The 24,776-nt window shown below is 41.2% G+C and overlaps 2 protein-coding genes across 5 annotated transcripts; both read right to left on the reverse strand.

Annotated features, from left to right (window-relative positions):
* Nucleotides 1-627: 627 nt before the first annotated feature.
* LOC18441369 (protein-tyrosine phosphatase) lies at nt 628-10,413 on the reverse strand. Of its 3 annotated transcripts, none has more exons than XR_016044488.1 (6): nt 10,162-10,413; nt 2,495-2,607; nt 2,272-2,407; nt 2,005-2,072; nt 1,540-1,642; nt 628-836 (listed from the first exon to the last, which is right to left on the reverse strand). XR_016044488.1 is itself a non-coding variant. In XM_006851487.4 (6 exons), exons 1-6 carry the CDS (start codon nt 10,394-10,396, stop codon nt 750-752), a joined length of 726 nt encoding a protein of 241 aa, XP_006851550.2. In that variant the 5' UTR covers nt 10,397-10,413; the 3' UTR covers nt 628-749. The 3 variants fall into 3 exon arrangements, 2 of the variants coding, with proteins under 2 accessions (XP_006851550.2, XP_088708102.1); XM_006851487.4 differs by having other exon boundaries at nt 1,540-1,626; XM_088851976.1 differs by having other exon boundaries at nt 1,540-1,626; nt 6,828-10,413.
* Nucleotides 10,414-12,037: 1,624 nt separating this feature from the next.
* LOC18441368 (serine/threonine-protein kinase KIPK2) lies at nt 12,038-24,564 on the reverse strand. 2 transcript variants are annotated; one of them, XM_006851486.4, is made up of 3 exons: nt 24,355-24,564; nt 21,937-24,104; nt 12,038-13,205 (listed from the first exon to the last, which is right to left on the reverse strand). In XM_006851486.4, the coding sequence occupies exons 2-3, from the start codon at nt 23,490-23,492 to the stop codon at nt 12,326-12,328; spliced, it is 2,436 nt and encodes an 811-aa protein (XP_006851549.1). In that variant the 5' UTR covers nt 23,493-24,104; nt 24,355-24,564; the 3' UTR covers nt 12,038-12,325. The 2 variants fall into 2 exon arrangements, with proteins under 2 accessions (XP_006851549.1, XP_020527342.1); XM_020671683.2 differs by having other exon boundaries at nt 24,351-24,564.
* Nucleotides 24,565-24,776: the final 212 nt, after the last annotated feature.

Raw genomic sequence — 24,776 nt, forward strand, 5'->3', positions numbered from 1 at the left:
ACCTTAGATTTTTTTTGTTTTTTTTCTTTTGTGAATAATTAACGTCATAAGTGTCAACCACCAGCCATCCTAGCTCAAGCCCGATTCCCACACTGGATCCTCCAGTAAAGGATCAATTGCCATAGATCCCAAAATTCTGGATCAAGAAAATCTTTCTAAGTACGTCATTTGCCTCTGAATTTTTTGCTCTAGCATGAGGATCATTCTTGAAAGAAAAGTAAGTCGAGCATTTGTGGTTCATGGGAAAGTCCAAATGCCCTCCCTTCATAACGTGTTGGGCCATATTAGAATTGGGCCTTTGGCTTTAGTGGTGGTCAAACCAGGAGTCACAAAGTAACATCATCGTAGCTTTTTTCAATTAATTGGGATCGGATACATAAATCTTGATATATCAATCCACTTTATTAAGGGTCATACTTTCAGTGTGGCCATAAATCTCCATATCATTTCTTACTATTTTCAAGCCACAAAGCAACATCAAAAGATCTATTCTTAGTTAACATGTCAAAAAAGAATAAAAATAAAAAGAAAAAAAACAAACTGGTCCACAATAAAAAGCTTCAAATGGATTCAATTGGTGGGTGGGTGGGTGGGGGTTAGAAAAAGAAGAAAAGAAACTAGTCCACATTAAACAAGCTTCCAATGCATTAAATTTGGCCACACTGCAAGATGAAATGAAAAATCATAATCTGTTATAGGTTTAATTTCCTATTAACATGTACACGAGATGATAGACAAAATCCAAATATCTATTGACTGGGGCTGGCAATATGCTTATTCTCAGCAAGAATGGTGTGTAGCAATGTTTCACAAGCATCTTCAAGTATATCCAAAACCTGGGAAAAATTAAGGGAAAAGTGGATCCTTTTGTCAACATATAAATTCACAAACAAATCAAGCTCGTCCTCTCCAAAGTTTTAGACTCCAATTAGTTGTGACTTTACTAACTATAATAACAACTAATGGTATGAATAATAAATTAAGAATTCACAATTTGAATGCTTATTTTTGTTAGCCCTACAATTGGATAAATTATCATCATCATAGCCGTTTCCCAATTAAGTGGGGTCGGCTAAAAACAAGTATGTCCTATATTCCATGGAAAACTTCCCCGATGTCATCAAACAAGAGAAACTCATTTCTTAGGGCATTCCAAATACGTCATTTAGCAAGGGGGGATATTTCCTTGAGAAATCATTTTCCAAATAAATTAATTTCCTGGGGAAGCATTTTCCAAGGGAAAATATTTTCCTATTTGCAGACGTGCCCAAACAATTTTCTTTTTTTATTCAACGTTAAAGTCCTTAAAGCATTTTATCTTAAAACTTTGGCTTTTGTCTGATCAGATAAATAGAAAGCTATCAATATTAAAACTTTAAGTTTTAAAATTCTACAGTTTCAAAGATATTTACACTTAAAACTTATTTACCCCAAAAAAAAAAAGATATTTACACTTCTAAATTTCTTCATAACTCCATTTCAAACGAAGAAAAAATAAAGATCAAGAGGCTAATCAAACAAACTCATGATGCTCCTTACCTGCTCAAACCCTTGAGGTCCACCATAATAAGGATCAGGAACCTCTGTTTCCTTGTGTTTCTTACAAAAGGAGCACATCAGTTTCACCTGCATTTATGAGCAGCTTCAAACCAGCAACACAGAATCATGAATTTGTAGCCAGGGCCAAATAGATGGCTTCTCCTTAAGGGATTTCAGGCCCAAAAAGAAGACCATGCAAAAGCATAACAAAGTTATAATGTGAAACATGAAGGCCGAGACTAAGAGAAATACAACAGGTACCTTTAGAATTCACAGAAACGAAAAAAAGGGAACAAACTTCACTTGACACCAAAATAGGAACAGGAAGATGGTAATGGCCATGGGCGTGGGGATGCGAATGCGTGTTTGTCTGTTTTGGGAGAAGGTTTTGGTATTCTAATCATGTCAACCATAAGAAGCTGTGAGAGAGAGACAGAGGAGGGGGGGGGACATGATTTAGCTGACCTTGTCAGTGGCATTTGGAGGGAGGGATTCCCTCTGTTTCCATCGAGTGTAGGCATCCAAGATGTCAGCTGCAGCAACATCAGGGAATAGAAACTCAATTTAAGATCATATTCTGAGTAATTTTTAACAAAAAAATGTAGTGATGGAAGCAGAATCCAGGGAAGACAATTGAAATTGAAAGGATACCTATTATAAAAAGCTCACTTAAGAAGACCAAAAGTCAGATATTGCACGTCACAAATGACAAGAATCCGAGTATGTCTATACCTCTGTTTTGTTTATCCATTGCAAGAATCAAATCAAATTCCTTGAAGTCCGATGGCCTTATAGGTCTTGAGATAGACGTTATCTCTATTCCACGCTTCTTAGCAGCACTCCTCATTCTCGAATCAGCTGGATTACCCTTGCATGACCAGTTTCCACTCAATTTTGAGAGAGAGAGAGAGAGAGATTACCATGAAACTGTTGAATTACTAGAAGACGTGTGTACCTCGTGATAGTCCATTGTCCCTGCAGAGTCAATTTTGACTTTAGATGACAGTTCCTTCTTCTTCACAATGTCTCTGAAGACACCTTCAGCGGCTGGGCTTCTGCATATATTTCCTGCAAGAAATAAAGTAGATTAGAAGTTGGCTCTCAATATTGAACAAATCCCATAAATAAAAAGGGTTATGAGATGAGCATGATTAGCCCCAATTGGCACATAGCCTCAAAATTGTCCTTGAATTCCTTACTCTAATAATCCTCCAATTTCCAGCAACGTTCAGAAACTCGACTTGGCCAAGGGACTCATCCCTTGGCCGAGTCTGAGTGGACTCAGCTGAGTCCTGACACCTGTTCCTCATGGCCCTCAACTTAACCCTCAACCTACCATTCTTTCCCCCATTTCAAACCTTGGAACCGACCCACCCTCGGTGCCTTTGCCCTGTCTTTCTCCTTGTCTTAATCCCACTTCCAGTAATCTCCCTGCCCCCTCATCGGTTCCCCAACTTCATTTCAGGCCAACTGTTTATCCCCTCCCCTCTCTCTGGATAAAACAGCTTCCACCTCAACTGAGGACCTTTTCGGTCTGTCCACAGGTATTTTCAGACCCATCGAAGCAGATGGGCTCCACTTTCCGGTGCTCCCGGCACTACCTTCCCCTGTTCCGTCCACCATAGACTCATCAGGATCGTCCCTTTCAGTGGACACCATGGGAGATCTTCTCTCCCCCACCCCTCGGTGGACTCGAACTATGTTAATGGTGTCGACGAGGGCCAAGGACAGATCCAGGACATCTTGAGAGTGATAGGCTTCCCACAATCTGGACCAGATGGACCGTTTCTCGAATTTTTCAAGGATGATCTGCAGTCACGAGTTCGGGTAAGCAACAAAGGCAATCGGGAGTTGACAAACTTGGCTTGCACTATTAATAGACCTTCTGCATCCAATCTCTCCCTCTCCTATATCCTGCCTAAATATCACCCCACAGGTCTTTTGGTTAGGCAGTCCCTCCCCTCGCCTTGTCACCTCAATGCTGATACTCTCTTGGAACATCAGAGGGCTTGGACTGCCACAAAAAAAGTAGGCAGTCAGGGATCATTGCTTTAGGTTTAAACCCACCATTCTGGTTCTCACAGAGATGAAACTCCCTGAGCCTACTTTGATTCAGGTCAGACAAGTTTGGGGTGCAGAACCTGTCAATGGGTCGCATTCCCAGCTGAAGGGGCATCGGGAGGAATATGGATCATTTGGGAACCCACAGAACACTCCTTATTGTCCCACCAAGCTTCCAAACTATCTGTTACCATCTTGCTTTCTAGGATCCCTGATGGCCTACCCTGGAAATTTACCGCGGTCTATGGACCCAACTCAAACAATGACCGTCTTCTTCTGTGGGAAGAACTCAACCAGGTTGCCACTCTACCCAATCCCATCTGGTGCATGGGGGGGATTTCAACGTTACGAGGTGGTGCCATGAGACAAAACACCTCAACCAAAATCACCCCGGCTATGTTAGCTTTCTCCGACTTCATTGCCCTCAACAATTTGCTTGACCTTCAATATCAAGGAGCCCAGTTCACCTGGTCCAGCCACTCTTCCAACCCCACCCTCTTAAAGCTCGACCGATTCCTAATCTCTATAGACTGGGATTCAAACTTTCTTGGGACCCACTCTTTGGCACTCCCCATACCAACCTCCAACCACTGTCCTATACTTCTGGACTCCAAGCTGGCAGAGTCTGGACCCAAACCCTTCAGATTTGAACTGGCATGGTTCGAGGAACAGTCGATCGTCAACCTATTTCCAGAATGGTGGTCCGCTCTATCGAATTTGGTAGATCGCTGGGCTGGCTTCAAACTACAATGAAAGCTGCAATTATTGAAGCCTCACTTAAAATCCTAGAGTAGGGGACTACCCAGGTTTTTAGGACCTCAGAAATCTGCCTCTTTGCAAGCCTTACAAACTCTTGACTCGCTAGAAGAATCCAGACCCCTCTCGGCCCAGGAATCCACTCTCAGAGATGATATGAAGCTCCAATATCAAGCCTTCTTAAAGAAAGAGGAAATCTTCTAGTATCAGAGATCCAGGATTAAGAGGCTTAAGGCTGGGGACCTCAACACTGGATTATTCCGTAAGACCGCCAATTGTAGACACAGAGACAATTCAATCACACACCTTTCGGTCGACGGCAACCTTCTGGACCAACCTCCTGATATTGAGAAAGCCATCCTTGGCTATTTCTAGAACCTCTTCTCTACCCCCCCCCCCCCGCCCAACTCCTCCTATGGGGGACATTGAGTTCCTAGTTCTACCCCAAGACAAAGCCAACTGGTTAGAGAGACCTTTCTCTGAACCTGAAATCCTAGCTGCCATTTTAGACTATGATAGGGCCCCTAGACCCGATGGCTACCCTATTACTTCAAACTTTTTTAGGGATCTTTTAGAGAGGACTTCCTCAAACTGTTTGAGGAATTCTACTCAAGGGGTATCATCAATGGGGCCATGAATGCCACTTTTATCACTCTCATTCCCAAAGTAGAAGGGGCAACCCAACTGAAGGATTTCCATCCCATAAGCTTGGTGAACTCCACCTACAAAATACAAGCTAAAGTCCACGCTGGCCACCTTAGTCATTTCAACTACCCAAAGTGCTTTCATCAATGATCGTCAAATCCTAGATGGGGCCTTAGTGGCCCATGAATGTATTCATTCAAGACATCTGGCCAAAGGCCCTGGAATTGTTGTAAAGCTGGACTGGGAGAAGGCCTACGACCATGTAGACTGGGATATCCTAGAAGAATCTCAATCAAGGATGGGATTCGGCTCTAGATGGAGAGGATGGATGAGAGCGTGTTACTCTCATCCACATTTCTCTATCATCATTAATGACTCACCAAAAGGATACTTCCCATCTACCAAAGGCCTCAGATAGGGGGATCCCCTCTCCCCCTTTCTTTTTGCCATCGCGGCTGAGGTTTTCAGCAGGTCCATTTCCATAATGTTTTTGGCTGGACGTTTGTATGGCTTCTCGGTGGGTAATCGAGGCCCAAACATATCCCACCTCTAGTACGCAGACGATACTTTGGTATTTTGCAATGCTACAATAGAAGAGATTCACAACCTATTTCTGCTTCTCTGGTGCTTCGATGCAATCGCCTTCAAAGTCAATTTCGACAAAACCAAGATGATGGGGGTAAACGTTGATACAACAACCTTATCCACCTTTGCCGAAGTTGGGGTTGTGAGGCCGAAGCTTTGCCATCCAATTACCTTGGTCTGCCCCTCTGTTTAGGCAAACCAAAATTGAGATTGTGGTCTCATATCATAGATAAAGTGGACCGCAGACTTGTAGGATGGAAGGATCGATTCCTTTCCCCAGGAGGGAGGCTAACCCTCATCAAGGCCACTTTGGCTAACATCCCGGTCTACCAAATGTCTTTATTCTGAATGCCCGTGGCAGTTAGCTCCAGGATCAACCAGTTAATGAAAAGGTTTTTCTGGTCGGGTGACAGAGCCAACAACAAATTCCACTTGCTTGCATGGGACAAACTTTGCCAATTGAGGCAAAGTGGAAGATTAGGGATCAAAAACCTCAGAACCCAGAATTTAGCCCTCCTTGGTAAGCGGTGTTGGCACATGACGAACCTGAGGAATCAGCTATGAATAGATATTCTAAAGCACATGTACCATCTTCCTAGCAAACCGTGGTTACCAAACTGTAGGACCAACCAAAGATCCTCAGGCATTTGGAGGTCGATCTGCTCAACCTTCCACGCCTTCAAGTCACGAATTAGATTCCACCTGAGATCAGGGAATCACATTCTGTTTTGGCAAGACCTATGGTTAGGCCACGCCCCTCTCAGGGATAGGTTCCCAGACCTTTATTCTCTGACCTGAGATCAAGGGGCCACTATTGCAGAAGAAATGCTTTTGACTGGCTCCTCTTGCTCGTGGAACCCAGCATTCAGAAGAGATCTTAATGACTCGGAGTTTGAGAGCTTCACAACCTCAGCGGCAGATCTACACGCCTGCTTCCTTCTACCTACTGGTTCTGATCATATGATTTGGACGCCCGCACCTTCTGGCCTCTTCTCGCTGTCCTCTTTCTATCGCAGCCTTTCTCTGCCCCCTACTTTTCCTTTGGTACCAATACTTTTCCTTTGGTACCTGTGGCCTTAGCTGCTCAAGCCTGGGACTCCTTCGACCCCCCCAAAAATTCAGATCTTTATGTGGTTGGCTCTCCTCAGAGAGTCCTCACAGTAGATCGATTGCAGAGAAGGGGCATTCTGATACCCTATCGATGTGTCTTGTGCCTAGCAGCTAAGGAAACAAATAATCACCTTTTGTTGCACTGTCCCCTTGCCTTCAATCTGTGGGGGGCAATCCTCAAGCTCTTCAACGTTCAGCGGGTGCTACCGCCTGAGGTAATATCCATCTGTTCAGCAATCAAACCCTATCACTGGCCAAAGGCGGGGATACTGCTCTGGAAATCCTCGGTGGCAGCTGGTCTATGGGAGTACTCCCCTTGGAACAAAGTGTTCGATAAGCTCAAGACCACAATCATCTTCTGGGCAACCAACCATAGCAGCTTCAAAGGAATTCCAGCATCGGCATTCACTCACAATTGGAGCAACGTCCTCCAAGTCAACAGAGTGCATCTGTCCAGGACCACGAGGTGGAAGCCCTCCACTGTAGGAGAGCTCAAACTGAATTTCGAATGGTTGTTCCATCGGAAACCCGGGCCCATCAGGTGTAGGAGCCATTCTCAGAGACCAACTGGGTTCTACACTGGCCACAGGTTCCATCCAAACATATAGGCCATACCAACTCTATGGAAACCGAAGTCCTCGCTTTGGAAGGCCTAAAACTCATTCAACCCTTCAACTTACACTCCTTAGTGGTCGAAGGTGACTCCAAGAACACCATTTCTTGGGCGCAGAGACTTTCTTATTCACCCCCCGCCCCCCACCGGTTCCTTGCGCAAGTGTTTGACAAGATTCATCACCTTTGCATGAATATGTCTGTCATGTGGATGCATACTTGGAGAGAAGGAAACCAGGAAGCTGATACGCTCGCCAAAGAAGCAGCTATGATGGCGGACAACTGATTTTTGGGTTTTCACTCTTTTGGGCTGTTCTTTTTTGTTCTTCGGACCGAACTATTTTATTAGGTTGCTACCCAGTTGTACCCTCCTAAAAAAGGACGTGTTCCTGCCTCTTATTTTGTTTCCCCTTGGGCATCCTTTTCTGTGGATCGCCAAGGTCTTTTGTACTCTTCTTTCTCACCATCAATTTAAGGATAATATCAAAAAAACAATGTAGTTTCTATTAAATTAACCTATACAGAAAGATAGAACAGAGACCACCCCAACACTCCGGAAAATAAAAATAAAAAAAACAGTGGAAAGGAAATATATTATTAAAGCCAATTATTAATTGAAGCAGATGATCTAGTTCAACCCAGTTATTATAACCAAAACCAGGATGAATTGGTCAGCTAAGACCAAAACAATAAACTTTTCAAACTAATAAAAAGGAAGTAAATTTACAAAGAGAAATATCTACCAACATTGGATCATCGGATGAAATATACCAGACTGCTAATCAAACTGCAGCTGCGGAAATTAAACCTCATTTTTAAGGAGTTTATGTTCATTGAGAATCTTAGTTGGTTTGAACCTTTTGGTTTCAGATTTCTATCATTTCTAAGCAGATTATCTATATATTTTTCTACATAAAGATTATAAATGGATTAGGATGAAGTTATACAAGATAAAATTTGGTTATGAATGAAAGACGTCTAACCCATGCCTATATGGTACTACAGGATCATCCAGCGGTCGTTCCCAATGAGGAGCGGTGAAGATTAACTGTACCAAGAAGCATGCCCATCAACAGGAACCACAGTTCATTTCCACAGTCCACCATCAGGAATGGATGGGGGATGCACTGTGATGTTTATATCATATATCCAATGCTATATGATGTACTTTCCCATGTACATGGGGATTAGTATGTTTATGAATACCCAAGTTGTTTTCTTTGATGTTTTATGGAGTTCCTCTCTACTTGACAGGGGATCTAGTAAAAAGTAGGGAAAATTTTGGCTGGCCAAGGACCGAGCGGAATAGTATCTGCCTTCCCTCATTTGGGGGGCCTTAGAAGCATCAGTTTCACTCCAAATTTGGCACGTCACGTGCATCTTCTTGATCTCGGCAAATAAGATCGTTAAAAAATAACAAGAAAACCCTGAAAATAGTTCTCCATTTTAGGAAAGAAAAGAATAGTGCTAGATCGAGACCTTAAGGGAGTTTGTTTAACCCCAAATTTTGTAGATTTCCTCATCACCAGATGAACAATTTACCACCAGCAAAAACAAAAACAAAAGACTGATTTTGCGTTCTTAAAGGACTAGATCTAGCTGCCCAAGAAATGGCCAGCCTGCACTCACAGGGTTCAAGAAATCCATTTTCCAGGATATTTTGCATTTTTATTCACGGGCGCCTTCATCAGGGCCAAGAGGATGTGTGTGTGAAGTTTGGGGTGAAAAAAATGCCCCTAAGGCCCCAAAATGGGGAGAGCAGAACAATGTAGCCTTCCACCCAAGGCCAACAAAATGTTTTTTCTACAAAGTAAGGTTACTCTCCCATTAATTTCAAACTCAATTCAAGTTATTATATCTTCATTGCTGCAGAATCCCTGAGCTTTCATGACGTTTCTCATTAGGTTTTTCACTCTAACTGATTTGAAGCCAGATAACTTACATTTCTTGTGTATATTGGATTCTTACATAGGTAAGTGCATGCTATGAGTTCATTGTACCTAATATAATATTTTTTGGGGAAAAACTTGCAGGTGCGTAATGGAGCTAAAATGATGGTGTTTTTGTTATCGATAAATGGAAAACACGGATTTATGGGAACCCAGAAAGCGTATCTGCTAGAATTGCCTTTAGGAATTAAGCATACGTGCGTGTGCACGACGTGTGCCCGGGTCTGCGCTTGAATGCAACATAAAATCAATCTGAAAGGAGATCAGTCAGACCCCAAACTGATTTAATTTAAGGAAAATGATTATATGAGCCGACCCATCTATAGCACACTGTAGGTCGAATAGCCAAGATCCAAGGAGAAAGTGACGAGCAGCCATGTTTGAGCATTAATAAAATTAAGATTTTGATATATATAGGAGTCTGATGGACCCCAAATTTTGCGCACATGTAGGTCTCGAAATAAAAGAAAAAAACTGAACTTTTAATAAAAATCTGGGCCAAAATGAGTTCCTCATTCTCAACTGTTGATTTCGCCTGTCCTCCTCGATCTTGGCTGTCTGGACTATGTGCCCTATAAGCGTGTTGGCTCATAGAATCCTCTTCCTTAATTTTAATATGTCATATTTCATAGAATTCACGGTCCAATTCTTGATCATCTACAAATTATTCTTCTACTGTCCATCAAAATCATGACTAATACATAAAATACAGAAATAACTGACCCAATGAACTTAAAATCTATTAATTCAAGATCAGAGGCTCTAAATTACCAATTCGGTCAACAAAAACATAATATTCTTAGCACACAAAATTCGAATTAAAACCCAAAGTTTCAATATAAAAATCAGCAAGATATGATACTATTCATGTCTACTTCTTGAAAAAACAATCAATGGCATCTACCGAGACAGACGAAGAGAACAGCAAAGGGATCAGCAGGAGAAGAGTCAGAGGAAGCCATGGCTGAAACTCTGAGGCCTGGGGCTGAGTTCAGTGACAGAGAGGAAGAATGAGGTGGGGGGCAAAATGGGAAACTGAGGAATGTGGGTCTAGGATAGGAGGAGAGAGAAAGTGTGAGGGAACAATGAGAGATTGGGAGAGTGGGGGCACTGCACAATTTCACTCCCACGCCCCTCATATCCTTTTGCCTTGCCCTTCATTCCATGAAGATTGAATATTATATAAAGGAAAAAGTTAATATAAAGTTTCAACCTTGAAATGTAGGATTAAGGTGCACCTCAAAAATCCATCATAAAAATTCATTTTGATGTTAGAAAATCCTCTATTGATCATCTCGATATCGAGATTTATGAATATAGAAAGAAAAAAATATTTCGGGTCCCTAAAATAAAGTATCTTGTAACACATTATCTGCATCGTCTATTTTTAAGATTGTCATAAATCTATGGACGGTCCTTTTTCAAGATTTTCATATTTTATAGATCTACTTAATTTAGACTATTTTTGAAGTTTAAAATTTTATAATTAGATATGAAAATAAATTATGAAGACATCCTAAGAAATTTTAACACCAAAATTACATTTACGATAAAAGTTGGAGGTGCCTCTCAATTTGATTGTTTAAAGTTGCAACCTTATGCAAACCACACCTTATATAAAATAACTAACTTTTTGAAATAATAAGATAATCCAATTATTTACTTTTCTTTATTTTCCCCATTGAGCCTACACGCTATACTCCAACGGGACAGGAGCATTAATGTATGGACTCGGTTTGTATGCAGCCAAGCGCGCATATGTAGAAATGTGGGCCTCTTAATAAATATATTTTTGAGATGGATTTTAAAACTTAGTTTTTAAGAACATGTAATATCTAACTTGGAGATCATGATTATGAATAGATAAATAAGTTTTAAAAACTAAAAATAATAATTCTAATAGATCGTTAGTTTCCATTGTTTATGGATAGAACACCTACTTCTATCGATCTTAAATATGGATGCTTTACACTTTCTGAACCGCTCCAGCCAGCATGAAACAATTTTCCTTAATTGTATATCTACTCCCTCAGCCAAGAACTTGCTTGGAAGAATTCTTTTTTAATATGATATATTGGGAACCTTTAAGATGCTTATTATCAAAATAAAAAAATTTGACATAAGAGATTTTTTACACTATGATCTCATTTTCTCTAAAAATTGAAGAGTTTCCATTCAATCTTAAACCTTGGTTGTTTTCAATCTTAAACCGTCTCTCTTTCGCACTTATTCCCTCTACACACATTTGAAGGCTTTAACCTTCCCTCTCCACAGATACATACTCTTTCTCTGGGTTTCAGACCCCAACACGGTGTTTCCATGAAAATTTTTCTCTAGGTTACTGCCATAGAAAATCGGGTGTTGCCACAAAAACCTCTCTGAGGACTCTAACTCGATCCATGTCAAGTTGACCTCCACCCGGATCCGAACTGATTAGGTCTAAGTTTTCGATCGAGTCGACTCCAACATTGCACAAGTTGGAACTAGACCTCACCTTAGGGTCCATTTTATGGCCCGTACCTGAACCGTGGTTTTGCCAAGTGATGGTCTGCAGGTGATTCATTTGACAGTTCTCTCTCTCTCTCTCTCTCTCTCTCTCTCTCTCTCTCTCTCATTTGAGAGTCCTCTCTCTACCTCTCTATACACATTTGACAGTCCTCTCTCTCTCACTATACTCATTTGACAGTCCTCTCTCTCTCTGATGGTGTTACTCCTGCTCATTCTCTCTTCCCTTTTGTTTCTACACCATAGTTTCTTTGTTTTGAAGTAGCACAAAAGAATAGGCAAAGATCTATTCATTTCCCCAAACAAGAGACATTTCTCAATGCTAAACCGCCATACTCTTTCCATCATACATTTCACGCTTTTCCCATCATACATTTACATACAAGAAGAAAGCTAACAGGTTACGTAGATGAAAGAGAGAGAGAGAGAGAGAGCGGCAGTCAAACCTTCATGCTCTTGCCATCATACATTTACAGCAAAGAAGTAGAACAGGAAGACACTAGCAGTAGTGAGAGAGAGAGACAGAGAGAGAGAGAGAGAGAGTAAACTCTACCATCCAATCTTCAAAACAGTTCAAACTCCACTGTCGATTTCACCTTACTCTCATTCACAACGCTTGATGCTGTAACCCACACATCTCCAACTGTTGAATTCTCAGGCGGCGGGGCCCACCTTATGAGTGCCCAATTCAAACCCTCAAAAAATGCATGCTGCTTAATCTCTGCCGTGCCCCTTACAAATCCTAACCTCTTCTCAGGCTCCTTAACCAACAACCCCTTAATCAAATCCCTCGCTCTTAAACTCACCCCTGGATTTTCAGGTAATATCAGCTCTTGAGAAACCACATTAGCTAAAGTATCCCTGTTATCCAACCCTTTAAATGGGGTCTTGCCAAATAGAAGCTCATAAAGAAAAATACCGAGAGTCCACCAATCCACTGCGCTACCATGGCCTTCTCCCTTCACAATTTCAGGGGCTAAGTACTCATGGGTCCCAACAAATGAGTTGGACCGAGCGCTTGTGGGCTCTGCCACTAGTTGGGGGAGGGCTTTGATGGGAAAAGGACCATTGGATTTAGGGTTTCGAGTGGGTTTTGCAGAATTGGATTTAGGGTTTCGTCGGGGTTTGTGGTATTGGGGTATGAAGCAAGAGGAAATATGGGCCCATGAAGAGGATTGAAGGCAAAGGGGGTCAATGCAACTAGGATGCAAGCATGATGGTGGGGATGTTGGCTTTGGGGTTGGGCTTGGTGTCGCAGAGGGTGGTGGAGGAGAGAGACAGAGGGTTGGATTAACCGTGCAACTACGCAAAGAAAGGTCGAAGTCAGAGAGCATAATGTGGCCATCCTCTCGAACAAGGACGTTCTCGGGTTTGAGATCTCGGTACACAACCCCCAGCATGTGGAGGTACTCCAATGCGAGGAGGACCTCAGCGGCATAGAACCTGAATCCATAAGAGTGAGCAAGAGAGAGACAGGGGGTAAGCATGAGACAGAGAGAACAATGCATAATGCATAATGGCATAGCATAGGTAAATGAACGAAATACGAGAGAGACAAGGCAATGTGTAATGACAAGATATTATCACCATTATGTAAATGAAGAAAATGTGAGAGAGAGAACAATGCATAATGGCATAGCATATGCATAATTGGGGGGGGGTTAATGATGCTGAACAATGCGTAATTGAACTAACTAAGCATGAGAGAGAGAGACCAATGCATAATGAATGGCATACCTATGTAAATGAACAAAATACGAGAGAGACAAGGCAATGTGTAATGACATGATATTATCACTGTTATGTAAATGAAGAAAATGTGTGTGAGAGAGAGAGAGAAAGAGAGAGAGAGAGAGAGAGCAATGTTAATCATGCCTAACAATGTGTAATTGAACAAATCAGCAAAGGGTAGGCCCAAAAGGACATAATTGAAAAAAGTGAGAACATATATGGGGACTTATTGCCACACTATGGGTATGGTTGTTAATAGAGTGAAATGGCGGACCCGGATTCATGTAGCCAACCCCAATTAGTTGGGAAAAGAATTTAACGATGATAATAATGATGAGAGAGAGAACAATGCATAATGATAGAGCATATGCAAAATGAATTAAATATGAGAGAGACAAACGGAAATGTGTCACGACAGATATTATCACCATTATGTATATGAAGAAAATGTGTTTGTGTGTGTGTGTGTGTGTGAGAGAGAGAGAGAGAGGGAGGGAGAGGTATCCAAAAGGATATAGGGAAGCTCCAAATGACTGAAAATTTAGGACACATGAAGTCTTTCAGGGAAGGTCAATATCAGTGATGTCAACCCAATTGAGGACCAGAACCCCTCAATGCAAATAGTAGTTCTAATGAATGGTCGGTCAGAAATAAAAACAATTTGTGATTGACACAACGGTACCTCAACTTCAAATTATAAAGAAGCACAATTATTCACATTTGGAACCACAGTTTTCTATTTTGACATAGTAATGTGATTCTCTCCAAGAAAATAAGATAATCTTAATTACTTCAATTGCCAAATGACCCATTTGATATAATTGTCTATGTGTTAGGGTTTTAACCATAGTCACAGGAATATCTCACCCTATTCAAAGGTTCAATGGTTCCACCAAGGAATCATCATGGAGAACCCGTTTCCTTGGAGTTCGGAATCTCGATTTTACATTTTCTGAATCTAGATTCCAATGTTCATTGAATCGCAAATGCACATTTATTGAATCTCAAACCTACATTTATTAATCTCAATTCGATTTTTTTTGGAATCCTGATTCCAAAAAAGCAAATATTGCATTTCATAGGTGCAAGAAACCGTGATTCAATCAACATGGAATCTTGCTTCCACCTTCATAGAATCTCAATCCAGATTCCACAAAATCAAATACTATGGTTCATAGGTGCAGGAAACTGTGATTTGATGAACAGAAACTATCACTTCGAATATTTATGAAATCCAATATAAGTCATTTGGAATCCGGATTGGAGAACATTGAATCCCATAGTTCATAGGTGCACCAAATAATAATCAGATCAACGCATGGTCGAAGTTTTGGAAACACAGAATCAACATTCAAATGCAAATGTCTAGAGCAATAAGCTCTTAATAAAGTCTCATGCTAATGTCTTTTGTAGGTACGTTAAATCCAGTTACAACTTGGCCTTGGAGCATTAAAAATTATGTACTTCACGTCTTCACCCTCCTTGCATAATTATAAATCATAAGGCCCATACCCCTGAATGACCACTAAAACCAGCAGTGGTCTTCATTCTTTATTGACTCAATTTATTAAGCATGCATGTATGTTTCGTAAACACCACCACAATTTCCCTAGTGGACTATAAGTGTCTGCTCAGCTGTTTGCACTTAATCCAAAATAAGTATCTTGTTTTTTTAAATCTTATTATTAACAAGTCAAATATTTCTTCTTCCTTTATTCAATCCAGAACCTCAAAAACTCAATCTTGATTCCAATATTGTGATAAGGCTCAATACAATGATTTCAATGTCAGCGGAACCCTTGTTCAGGTCTTTAGAACCTTTGAGGATGTCAATTCCAATACGGGGGGAACCATGGCTAAGCATATCTAATATATCGATTCCAAAACTAAGGAATTCTTGCATAAATTTACTCTAGAACCTTGAACATTTGGCCCTGTGAGACACATTTCCTGTTGATTTATGTTGTGGTCTGAGTTGTCGGATGCACAATTCCATAGATTTAAGAATCTGATTCCAATTGGGTTGAAACTTGATGCCATAGAGGAAAGAATCTCGATTCCAAGTGGGTTGATACTCAACTCCAAAATGTTATGAATCTCTATTCCGGTTGGGTTGAAACTCGATTCCAATATAGCATGAATCTCGATTGAGCCCCGTCCTCTTGCTGAAAACAAGAGATCTCTCCGATCCAATTCCAAGTTTGAACTCCAACTTCTCCTAAAGAAAGAGGAAATTTTTTGGGCCCAGAGGTCTAGAGAGAAATGGCTTAAGTACCTCAACACCGGCCGGCGTTTTTCACAAAATAGCCAATTGTAGAAGGGATAATACCATCACTCAGATTAGAGTGGGAGATACTGTGATTGATCAACCTCCTTTGATCGAAGCTACAATCACCGATCATTTCCAGAAACTTTTTGAGGCACCCAGAGGCCCTAGACCCTATTTGGAAGATCTTTCTTTCCTAACCATCTCTCCCACTTCTGCTGGCTGGCTTGATAGGCCATTTGAAGAGTCCAAGATCTTAAAGGCAATCTCAGATCTTGGCCAAGATCGAGCCCGGGGCCCCGACGGATTCCCAATCGCTATTTTTAAGATTTTTTGGGAATCTTTAAAAGAGGATATCCTTGACTTCTTCCACGAATTCCATTCTAGAGGAATCATTCATCGTGCAATGAATGCTACTTTCATTGCACTCATTCCTAAAGTCGAGGGTGCGGAAGAACTCAAATATTTTAGACCTATTAGCTTGATCAATAGCTCTTATAAGATTCTCACCAAAGTGCTCGCTTCGAGACTGTGAGAGGTCCTCAGCTCGGAGATCTCGCCAACTCAAGGAGCTTTCCTTAAAGGGCGTCAAATTCTCGATGGAGCATTCGTTGCCCATAAGGCTATCCACTCTTGGCATTGTGCCAAGCTACCCGGTTTAATCATCAAACTTGATTGGGAGAAAGCCTATGACCATGTTGATTGGTCCATCCTTGACGAGACTCTCCGTCGCATGGGCTTCGGTGGTCGATGGAGAGCTTGGATCAAAGGTTGCATTTCAGGCCCACACTTTTCCATTCTTATCAACGGCTCCCCCAAAGGCTTCTTCCCATCCTCTAGGGGACTCTGCCAGGGAGATCCTGTTTCCCCCTCTTTGTTTGCGATTGTAGCTGAAATTTTCAGTAGGCCTATCTCTCGTGTTTACCAGGCCGGCTTGCTCACAGGATTCAAAATCAGCAATTCAGGACCGTTGATTACTCACTTACAATACACCGACAATACCTTGCTGTTTTGTGAGGCGTCGCAGGCACAACTCAACACTCTTCATCTTTTCCTCAAGATTTTCGAGATGACTACAGGCCTTAAGGTCAATAAGATCAAATCTAAGATGAGTGGTGTTGCCTTGTACCCTCCATCATAAGGAACTTTGCTTCAATCTGGGGTTGCTCCTCGAAGGATCGGCCATCCTCACATCTGGGACTGCCCTTTTGCATAGGAAAGCCTAGACTGAATCTACGGAGCCATATCATTGATAGATATGACCATAGATGGCAGGATGGAAAGGTAGATTCCTTTCTCGTGCTGGCCGCCTTACTTTGATAAAAGCCACCCTCTCGAGCACCCCAATTTTTCAGATGTCGCTATTCCATATGCCAGCCTCGGTGGCGCACCATTTGGAGCAGCTAGTGAGAAACTTTTTGTGGTCCAGCAATGGGGATAGGAAGATCCATCTAATATCTTGGCAGAATGTATGCAAACCTTGCATTACTCGGGAAATGGTGGTGGCGCTTAGCTACCCAAAGCAACCACCTGTGGTAGGAGGTGATCAATTCGAAATACCGCAGTTCCGACCCTTCCTGGGTCCCCTCCTAATGAGCCCATAGCAACTCCTCAGGGATATGGAAATCTTTACTGCGTTCTTACCCACACTTTCTATCCGAGATCAGGTACAGGCCTAGGCAGGGTGACAAAACTCTCTTCTGAATCGATACTTGGCTGAGAATGCACCCCTTAAAGACCTCTACCCTAGACCTTTCTTGCTGGCCTGTGACTTAAACGCAACTGTGGAATCCCAGTTGCAGCTGATGGGCAATAGGAGGGTGTGGTGCCCCATCCTCAGAAGGCCACTCTCGAACCCAGAATTTCAGGATTTCAAAGCCCTCTCCAGCACTCTAAATTATGTCTTCCTGCCGCTCTGGATTCCGGTGGTCTCCTTCTACTCTTCTCTAGCTCATCCCAGAAGCCCCTTGTGTGTCCCACTTCTATCGTAAAAAAAGTTTGGATCCCTTTGGTCCCCCCCAGGACACAATTTTCCAATTGGATAGCTAGGTCCGAGAGAGCCCTTACCGTGGATCAATTAGAGAGAAGGGGTCAAATCCCAAACACATGCATCATGTGCACTAAAGATGAGGAGACCAATGCCCACCTCTTCATCCATTGCAAGTTCGCCTCAGCTATTTGGGCTAACATCCGTCAACTATTCCAACAGCAGTGGGTCACGCCACCTGATGTGTCTCATCTCATCAGCTCTACTTTCTCAACCCCATGGCCTAAGGCCGGCACAGGCTTCGATGGCTGCCACTCTTTGGACCATCTGGATTGAAAAAAATGCAAGAATTTTTTGAAGCCATTCATCTTCTTTGAATGCACTAGTAGAAAAGATCAGAGCAGCTGTCATCTTGGGCCACCCACCACAAACACTTCAGAAATCTTTACCACTCTGATTTCCTACACAGCTTGACTCCCATCCTCTCCTTCAACCCTCATAGGCCCCCAAGCTCTTCCCTATGGAGACCACCTGAAGTAGGCCACATCAAACTCAACTTTGATGGGTGCTCCCTCGGAAATCCAGGCCTTGCAAGCATAGGTGGCTTATTTTGCAACCACAACAGCAATACCCTTTGCTCCTTTTCTATTCCCATTGGTGTCTCTGATTCAACTATTGCAGAGGCCTCTGCCCTCCGGGAAGGCCTCAGGATGTTAGATACTAGCTGGGGGCATTATGTTACTATTGAAGGTGACTCTAACAGTGTTATAGCCTGGGCCACAGGCATTGCTCCTTGGCCTTGAAGGATAGACAGTATCTTCAAAGAAATATGTCATCTCACAAGGAATCTACACATCTCGTGGAATCACGTTTGGAGAGAAGTAAATGGTGAGGCTGATTCTCTCGCAAAGGCAGTTGCTACCTCGTCTAATGCCAACCTGAGACACCACTAGGGAACCTTAGCTCGATCTCCTACCACAGATTGGAATCGATATATTGGCTCGATTCATGTAAAGATTTTTTAACATACCCATGGTTTTGTACAGTGCACCCGTTTGTGGGTCGCCTATTTTTTCGGTGGAACCTGTTTGTGGGTATCCTGCCCCCTCTCTTCATACTTTCTGTACCCCTTTTAAGCTTAATACAGTTAACATATTCAAAAAAAAAAAAGGGTTGAAACTCCATTCTAATGAGATAAAATCTCAATTCCATTTGGGTTGAAACTTGATTTCGAGAAAGTAGGAATTAGCCACCTGCAATTTGCCTTGTACAAACAACGATTACAGGAATCTTACAGCCACCTGCAATTCTGATTCCTAAATAGATTTGGAATCTCAGGAGTTTCCAACAACTATGGCTTTAACTTCGTATTCACAATTAATAGTGAAAAATTAAGAGCTCCAAACCCCAAGCGGATAAGGCAGAACCTCCTCTTGTATCAAACAAATACTCACATAGTGATATGCGCACAATCCCAGAAAGAGTAACTCAGGTCACATAGCACCGTATACAAGACTACACTATGGTAATATGGTCGTATATCCCATAAAACCACATAGCTTTCCATAATAATACACTGTGCACTACATAACATCTAACCAGAATGAATATAATCTACAAAATTTTATCTTTTAAATGATTGCCTAATGGCATGGGAATGCTTCTAGCCACTGAGACTTATGATGGATACAAGTACCATGGTATACATGAATTTCCCATCAACATCTTGTGCATGAAACTTCATGCACTTTCTGCCTCTTCGACAACTAAAAGTGATGGGTGTTCCCTCCCTTCCTCCCTCTTGAAGCAAGGTAACAAAAAATTATTAACAGGAAATTTAATTATAATAGCAATGGAGATGGCTAAATTACTATATAACGATTCAAGCATAAAACAAAAGTGGCAGCTCAAGATTCCCTAAGAGCTAGCAATGAAGATAATGCCCCACTCCTTCCTTAGCCAGAGCATCCATTGCCTCATATTTGCATGACAACAATTTCATCTAGTCAATTTTACACATGTACACATATGTTTATGTGTAGTGCAGAGTCCCCCAGCATTCCAAACATCAAACTGTTTCAGAGACTGTCATCTCCTCCTCCATGTTCTTAATCAGTATGCTTAGTTATTAAATTCTCAGTCTAGATGAATTCTTAGTTAAGTGTTGTCAGTGCAATTAATATGTGACATATGCCGAGGGCCTAAAGGTGTTTTGGAACCAAGTGATCAGGCCTTCCCTCGGTTGGTTACTTCTAGGTTGTTAGAGGAAGGGATTATTCTACTTTGGTAAATTGGTTGTTCAAAAGCTAAGGCTGCACTTCGCTTATATCATAAAAAAGAAAATGGGACATATATCTGAATATTTCGGTTAGTTCCATGTACAAATGTGGGATATAAACCTTTTCATAGACTGTCATCACCTATTTCACGCTCTTATTCTGTGTGCCTGATATTTAATTTCTCAGTCTATATGGATTATAAATAGAGTGTTTTCGGTGTAATTGACCAATCAATCAGGCCTTCCCTTGGTTGGATATCTCCAGGTTGTAGAGGAGTAACACATTCTTCTACTTTGATCAATTGTTTGTTCAAATGCTAAGGATGCAGTTCACTTTTAGTATCATTAAAAAGAAAATAAAGCAACAAAACATTTGACTATTTCGGCTAGTAGGACAAATGTGGGATAGAAATCCAGAACTCTGGCATCATGTCGAACACCACACCAAGTGCATCATACCTAATGAGAGTTGTGCCCATGGTCCTTGGAGCAGGGAATGACTCTATTTGACTTCAGACTAGAAGGTCATGGACTCAACTTGTACTATAACTGAACACACCAAGTAACAAAGTGATGTAGCCCAGAATACTGCTCTCGAATATCTAGAAAAGAGAGACATGCTTAAAGTTTATAAGAGGAACTGCAAAAAGGCAAAATAGTCATTGAATCTGTCATTTTATGTCTTTTATTTATTTCTTGGGTCATTTATTCACTTAGGGGAATAAGTAGTACTTTCTAGAGTCTTTTATGTATTTTTATTCACTTAAAGTCTTTTATAATGAAAGGCCATGATTAGATTAGATGGACGATCAAGATTAAGTTTTGTTTAAGGTTTTCTTGTATAAGGGATGTACTCTAGCATAATGAAGCATCTTGCGATGGACTTTATTCAAAACCCTAGAGAAGCTAGTACTCCTTCTTTTGTCTTTGGTTCTCTAATTTTGGATCTTCTCTATCTTCTTCTTTGATAAACCCTAGCTCCAAGCTACTAGGTCTGCACCACAACGCTTTATACTTTGTTTCCAGCCGCACAATCTAGTTGTATATGGAGTTCTTTATTTCAAACCTAAAATTCTCAGATAGATAAGGGGTATGTACCTATCACAAAAGAAAACTAGGGGTTCTGTCTTATGAAATTAAAGGATACATCTGAAAGTTGTACATAGCATGCCAAGATACCAATACATCGAAGTAAAGGACTACCTTCTCTACAGATGCAAGTGATAATAAGTTACTTTTGGGAAAAAAAATGATTGAATGGGTTAGGAAAGGAAAAATCATCTGCGATTCTAAAGGACATTCAACTGAAACAGTCATAATATTGAATAGTCACTCACCACATGAATCAGCAGGTCACTTTCATATCTGTATGAATGCTGAGAATGAGGAATTCTTTCAATTCAAAAATTGAACCAAGATACTTTATGGGTATGTTGGCGGCAAGGCAATTTAATTCCAAAAGTCTCAGATGAAAGAACTTAACTCACCGCAATACAAAACAAGCAGCTCACATTCTTAGAATAATAATAAAATAACTCCAAACTAATGCTCATATTTTAGCAGTGCAAAAAGAAGAAGCTTAGTATTTGCCACACTAACTCACAAATGATTAGGGACACTATATTGCAATAAACACTTGTAACATACTGGAACTTTGGCACAAAATGGAACACAAAAATCCACAAAGAACTTAGATTGCCTAATTAATATTCAAGCATGCCAACAGGAATTTACTGAGCAAATTGAAGCTAAAAATAGAACAGGTTAAAGATTAAAAGAAAAAGGAAAAGTTCACAGTTGTTGTAATCCAACCAACAATTGTGTTCCAACTGGTTAAAAATTTGAATATCAAACTACAAAGGAATACCAATAATGAACACAAGAAAGGAAATTTTTATTCTATGCTGCCTACCTTACTGACTGTTCTGAGAAGCTCCTGGTTGTTTGTAGCTGCCTCAACACATGCAAATCTCCACCAGGACAGTACTCCATAATCAAACAACTGAGCTTATCAGTCACAAAGTGAGCATAGAGAGTGGGGAGAAAAGGGTGGTCCAACATCTGAAGGATCTCCCGCTCAGTCTGAGCTCTAAGCATCTTCTTCCTGCTTGCTAAGAAATCATTGTCCATTACCTTCATGGCATAGAGGCACTCAGTGCCACTAAGCTCAGCAAGATAAACTGACCCTATATCGCCACACCCCAACTTTTTAAGCAACTTGAAGTGCCTCAATCCCAAACCACCATGTTGCTTTTCAATGAGATGTATAGCTTTCCACCTCGAATCCTTCGACATATGTGGCCTAGTGCCATGACAACTAGACCCACTTGTGTTGCTTTCCTCGCTTGTGCCACTGGTGTTGCTATATTCACCAATGCTACTCTTGGAGCTCTGGGAACACTCCCCCTTCTCTTTTGGTTTTTGGGTTTCAGTCACTTTTGGGCAGGCTTCTCTCTCTTTAGAGCATACTTCATTCTCTCTCAGGCATGTGGGGCTCTTAGAATTACAGCTTTTGGGGCTACAATAACGTTTACAAGGCTCAGCAACACTCTTACTTTCTGTGCCAATACTAGAGCTGCTAGATACCGAAGCAGTGGAAACTTGAGAAAGTTGCTTTCCTTTCCTACGGTTAAAGTTGTTGACCTTACATGTACTTTTAGGAGCGCTCGAACCTGTATCAGAATGATGGGTCACAGAGCGATTGTTAGAGCTGCTAGTTGAAGGAGATAACGAATCTTGCTTTCCCTTTAGCCCTGACTTTGGGGTCGATGGGGCTGATACCACACGTCTGGGTTCTAAAGAGACTGGTTCCCCCTTACCGTGGACTGGTGCTTTGGCCTTAATTAGCCTTGATATTGAAGGAGATAAAGTACGAGGTGATGGATTATTTTGCTTCAATGAAGCCTGTCTTGACAGTTGCAAAGAACCATCTCTCTCTTCCAATGGATTCACAGTGTATCCTTCTGCTACAAGGGAGATTTCCACTATACTACCATTCTCCACAACATTACTGGATTCATGAGCCAAAATTGAGGTCTCGTCATTATCAGTGGCCTGGACTACCACAGTCCTATACAACCTTTTGATGTTTCCTGCCTCTGAAGAATTGGATGAACCACTTGGTTTTGATAATCTCTTCAAAGTGGCCAATTCAGAAGCATGAGAAATGCACAGACCCCTCAGTGCTTGCTTCAAGGATACAGGTTCCGAAATGCCAATCCCCGATGCTTGTGAGACACCCACTCGCATTGGTTTCTTTGAGTTCTTATGCAGCAACTGTGAGCTCGTTCTATGTCTAGTAACACTCCTAATATCGACTGCCCCAATGAGCCGATTAATATCAGCCTCTATCAAATGCTTTCCTTTTATGGGCATGATATGGTTCTTTTCTCTATCATCGGCTCCCATGTAGGGATTTGATTCTTTACTTGATTCTACAATTTCAGAAGTATCAGAAATGAAACCCATCTCTCAAAATCTTTAATCTTATCAGATAGAGAATAATTCACTCACTGCAAGCTTACCCATCTCTCTTCAACTAGAGTATAACCAAAGCACATAAGATGGACTCCTTCACACATTCATAGGAATAAATTAACTAACCATTCCCATATCAGGTACATGTAACACCATAGTTTCTTTCTTCAAAATGGACCCTCCAATTCATGCCCACAATCTCCAAACACAGAAAACATCAAAGGAAAGGTGTAATAACTCAACAAGCTAATTTCTCAAAAGAAAGAAAAAAACTCAATAAGCTAATGGGGCTTGAAAATTCACTCAATTATAAGAAAGATACAACATATTGGAATGTGCACCAGAAGTCCTCAGCTATAAATACAAAGCACCATCCCAAGATTATCAGGTTAACCCAATCACCGAATCCATCAAAATCAAAGGCCCCAAATAATTACGACTTCTGAATCCCTTGAATACCCAGAATATAAATGGGGTGAGGTCTTGTAATCAACCAAGCTTTTCCTGAAATCTCAGAGTAACAAGGCTCCCCTAACTTATTTATTTGCTTTCACCTTTCTTTTCCTTTTCTTTTCCAGTTAGATTCTCTAATCTGAGTGATACCTGTATCATTTCAATAGAAATTAAACAGAAAATAAAAGGGTGAGCTAAAGAAGAATCATTGATTAATCCATCCACAAAGTAATTTTGAATTCCAGTAAACAGAAAGGCAAAACTCTCTCTCTCTCTCTCTATCTCATGTAATACTTGATCGATGAAAGCAAAAATCAATCAAAACCCGCAACACATTTTCAATCCACTCCATGAATACTCAAACTCCAAAGCAAGGGGAGGGAGAAAAAAACACACCAACCTGAAAGACCGTCCATGGCCTCCGATTCCAGTTCCAGATCAATGCACAGGGAAGAAACAGAGAAAGTTATAGAGAGAGAAAGGCTTAGGGAAAAATGGAGAGAGAAAATGAAGAGTAAATGAAGAGAGAGAAAACAGTCAAATGCATCACGAGAAGAAGCAGTTTCAGAGTAAAAATGGCGCAAAAAGATTTTTATTTTTTATAAGTCTCGTGATATTATATCGGTCTTCGCCTTTATACCTGAAGACCTTCTTCCTTTCTTTACTGAGGTTCTGTTCTGGTTTACCCTCAGTATCTCATTATATTTCGACAACGCACCTCAAGTTTTTTGAAAAAAAATTTACCCCTGGCCCAGTGGGCCCAAGGCCGGCTAGATTTTTACCCTGAAAACAACCAATAGTCCATCTTTGTACCCTTCGATT

Source organism: Amborella trichopoda, chromosome 11 (assembly GCF_054954075.1).
Source record: "Amborella trichopoda isolate Santa Cruz 75 chromosome 11, AtrichopodaSantaCruz75HAP2 v2.0, whole genome shotgun sequence".
NCBI lineage: Eukaryota > Viridiplantae > Streptophyta > Magnoliopsida > Amborellales > Amborellaceae > Amborella > Amborella trichopoda.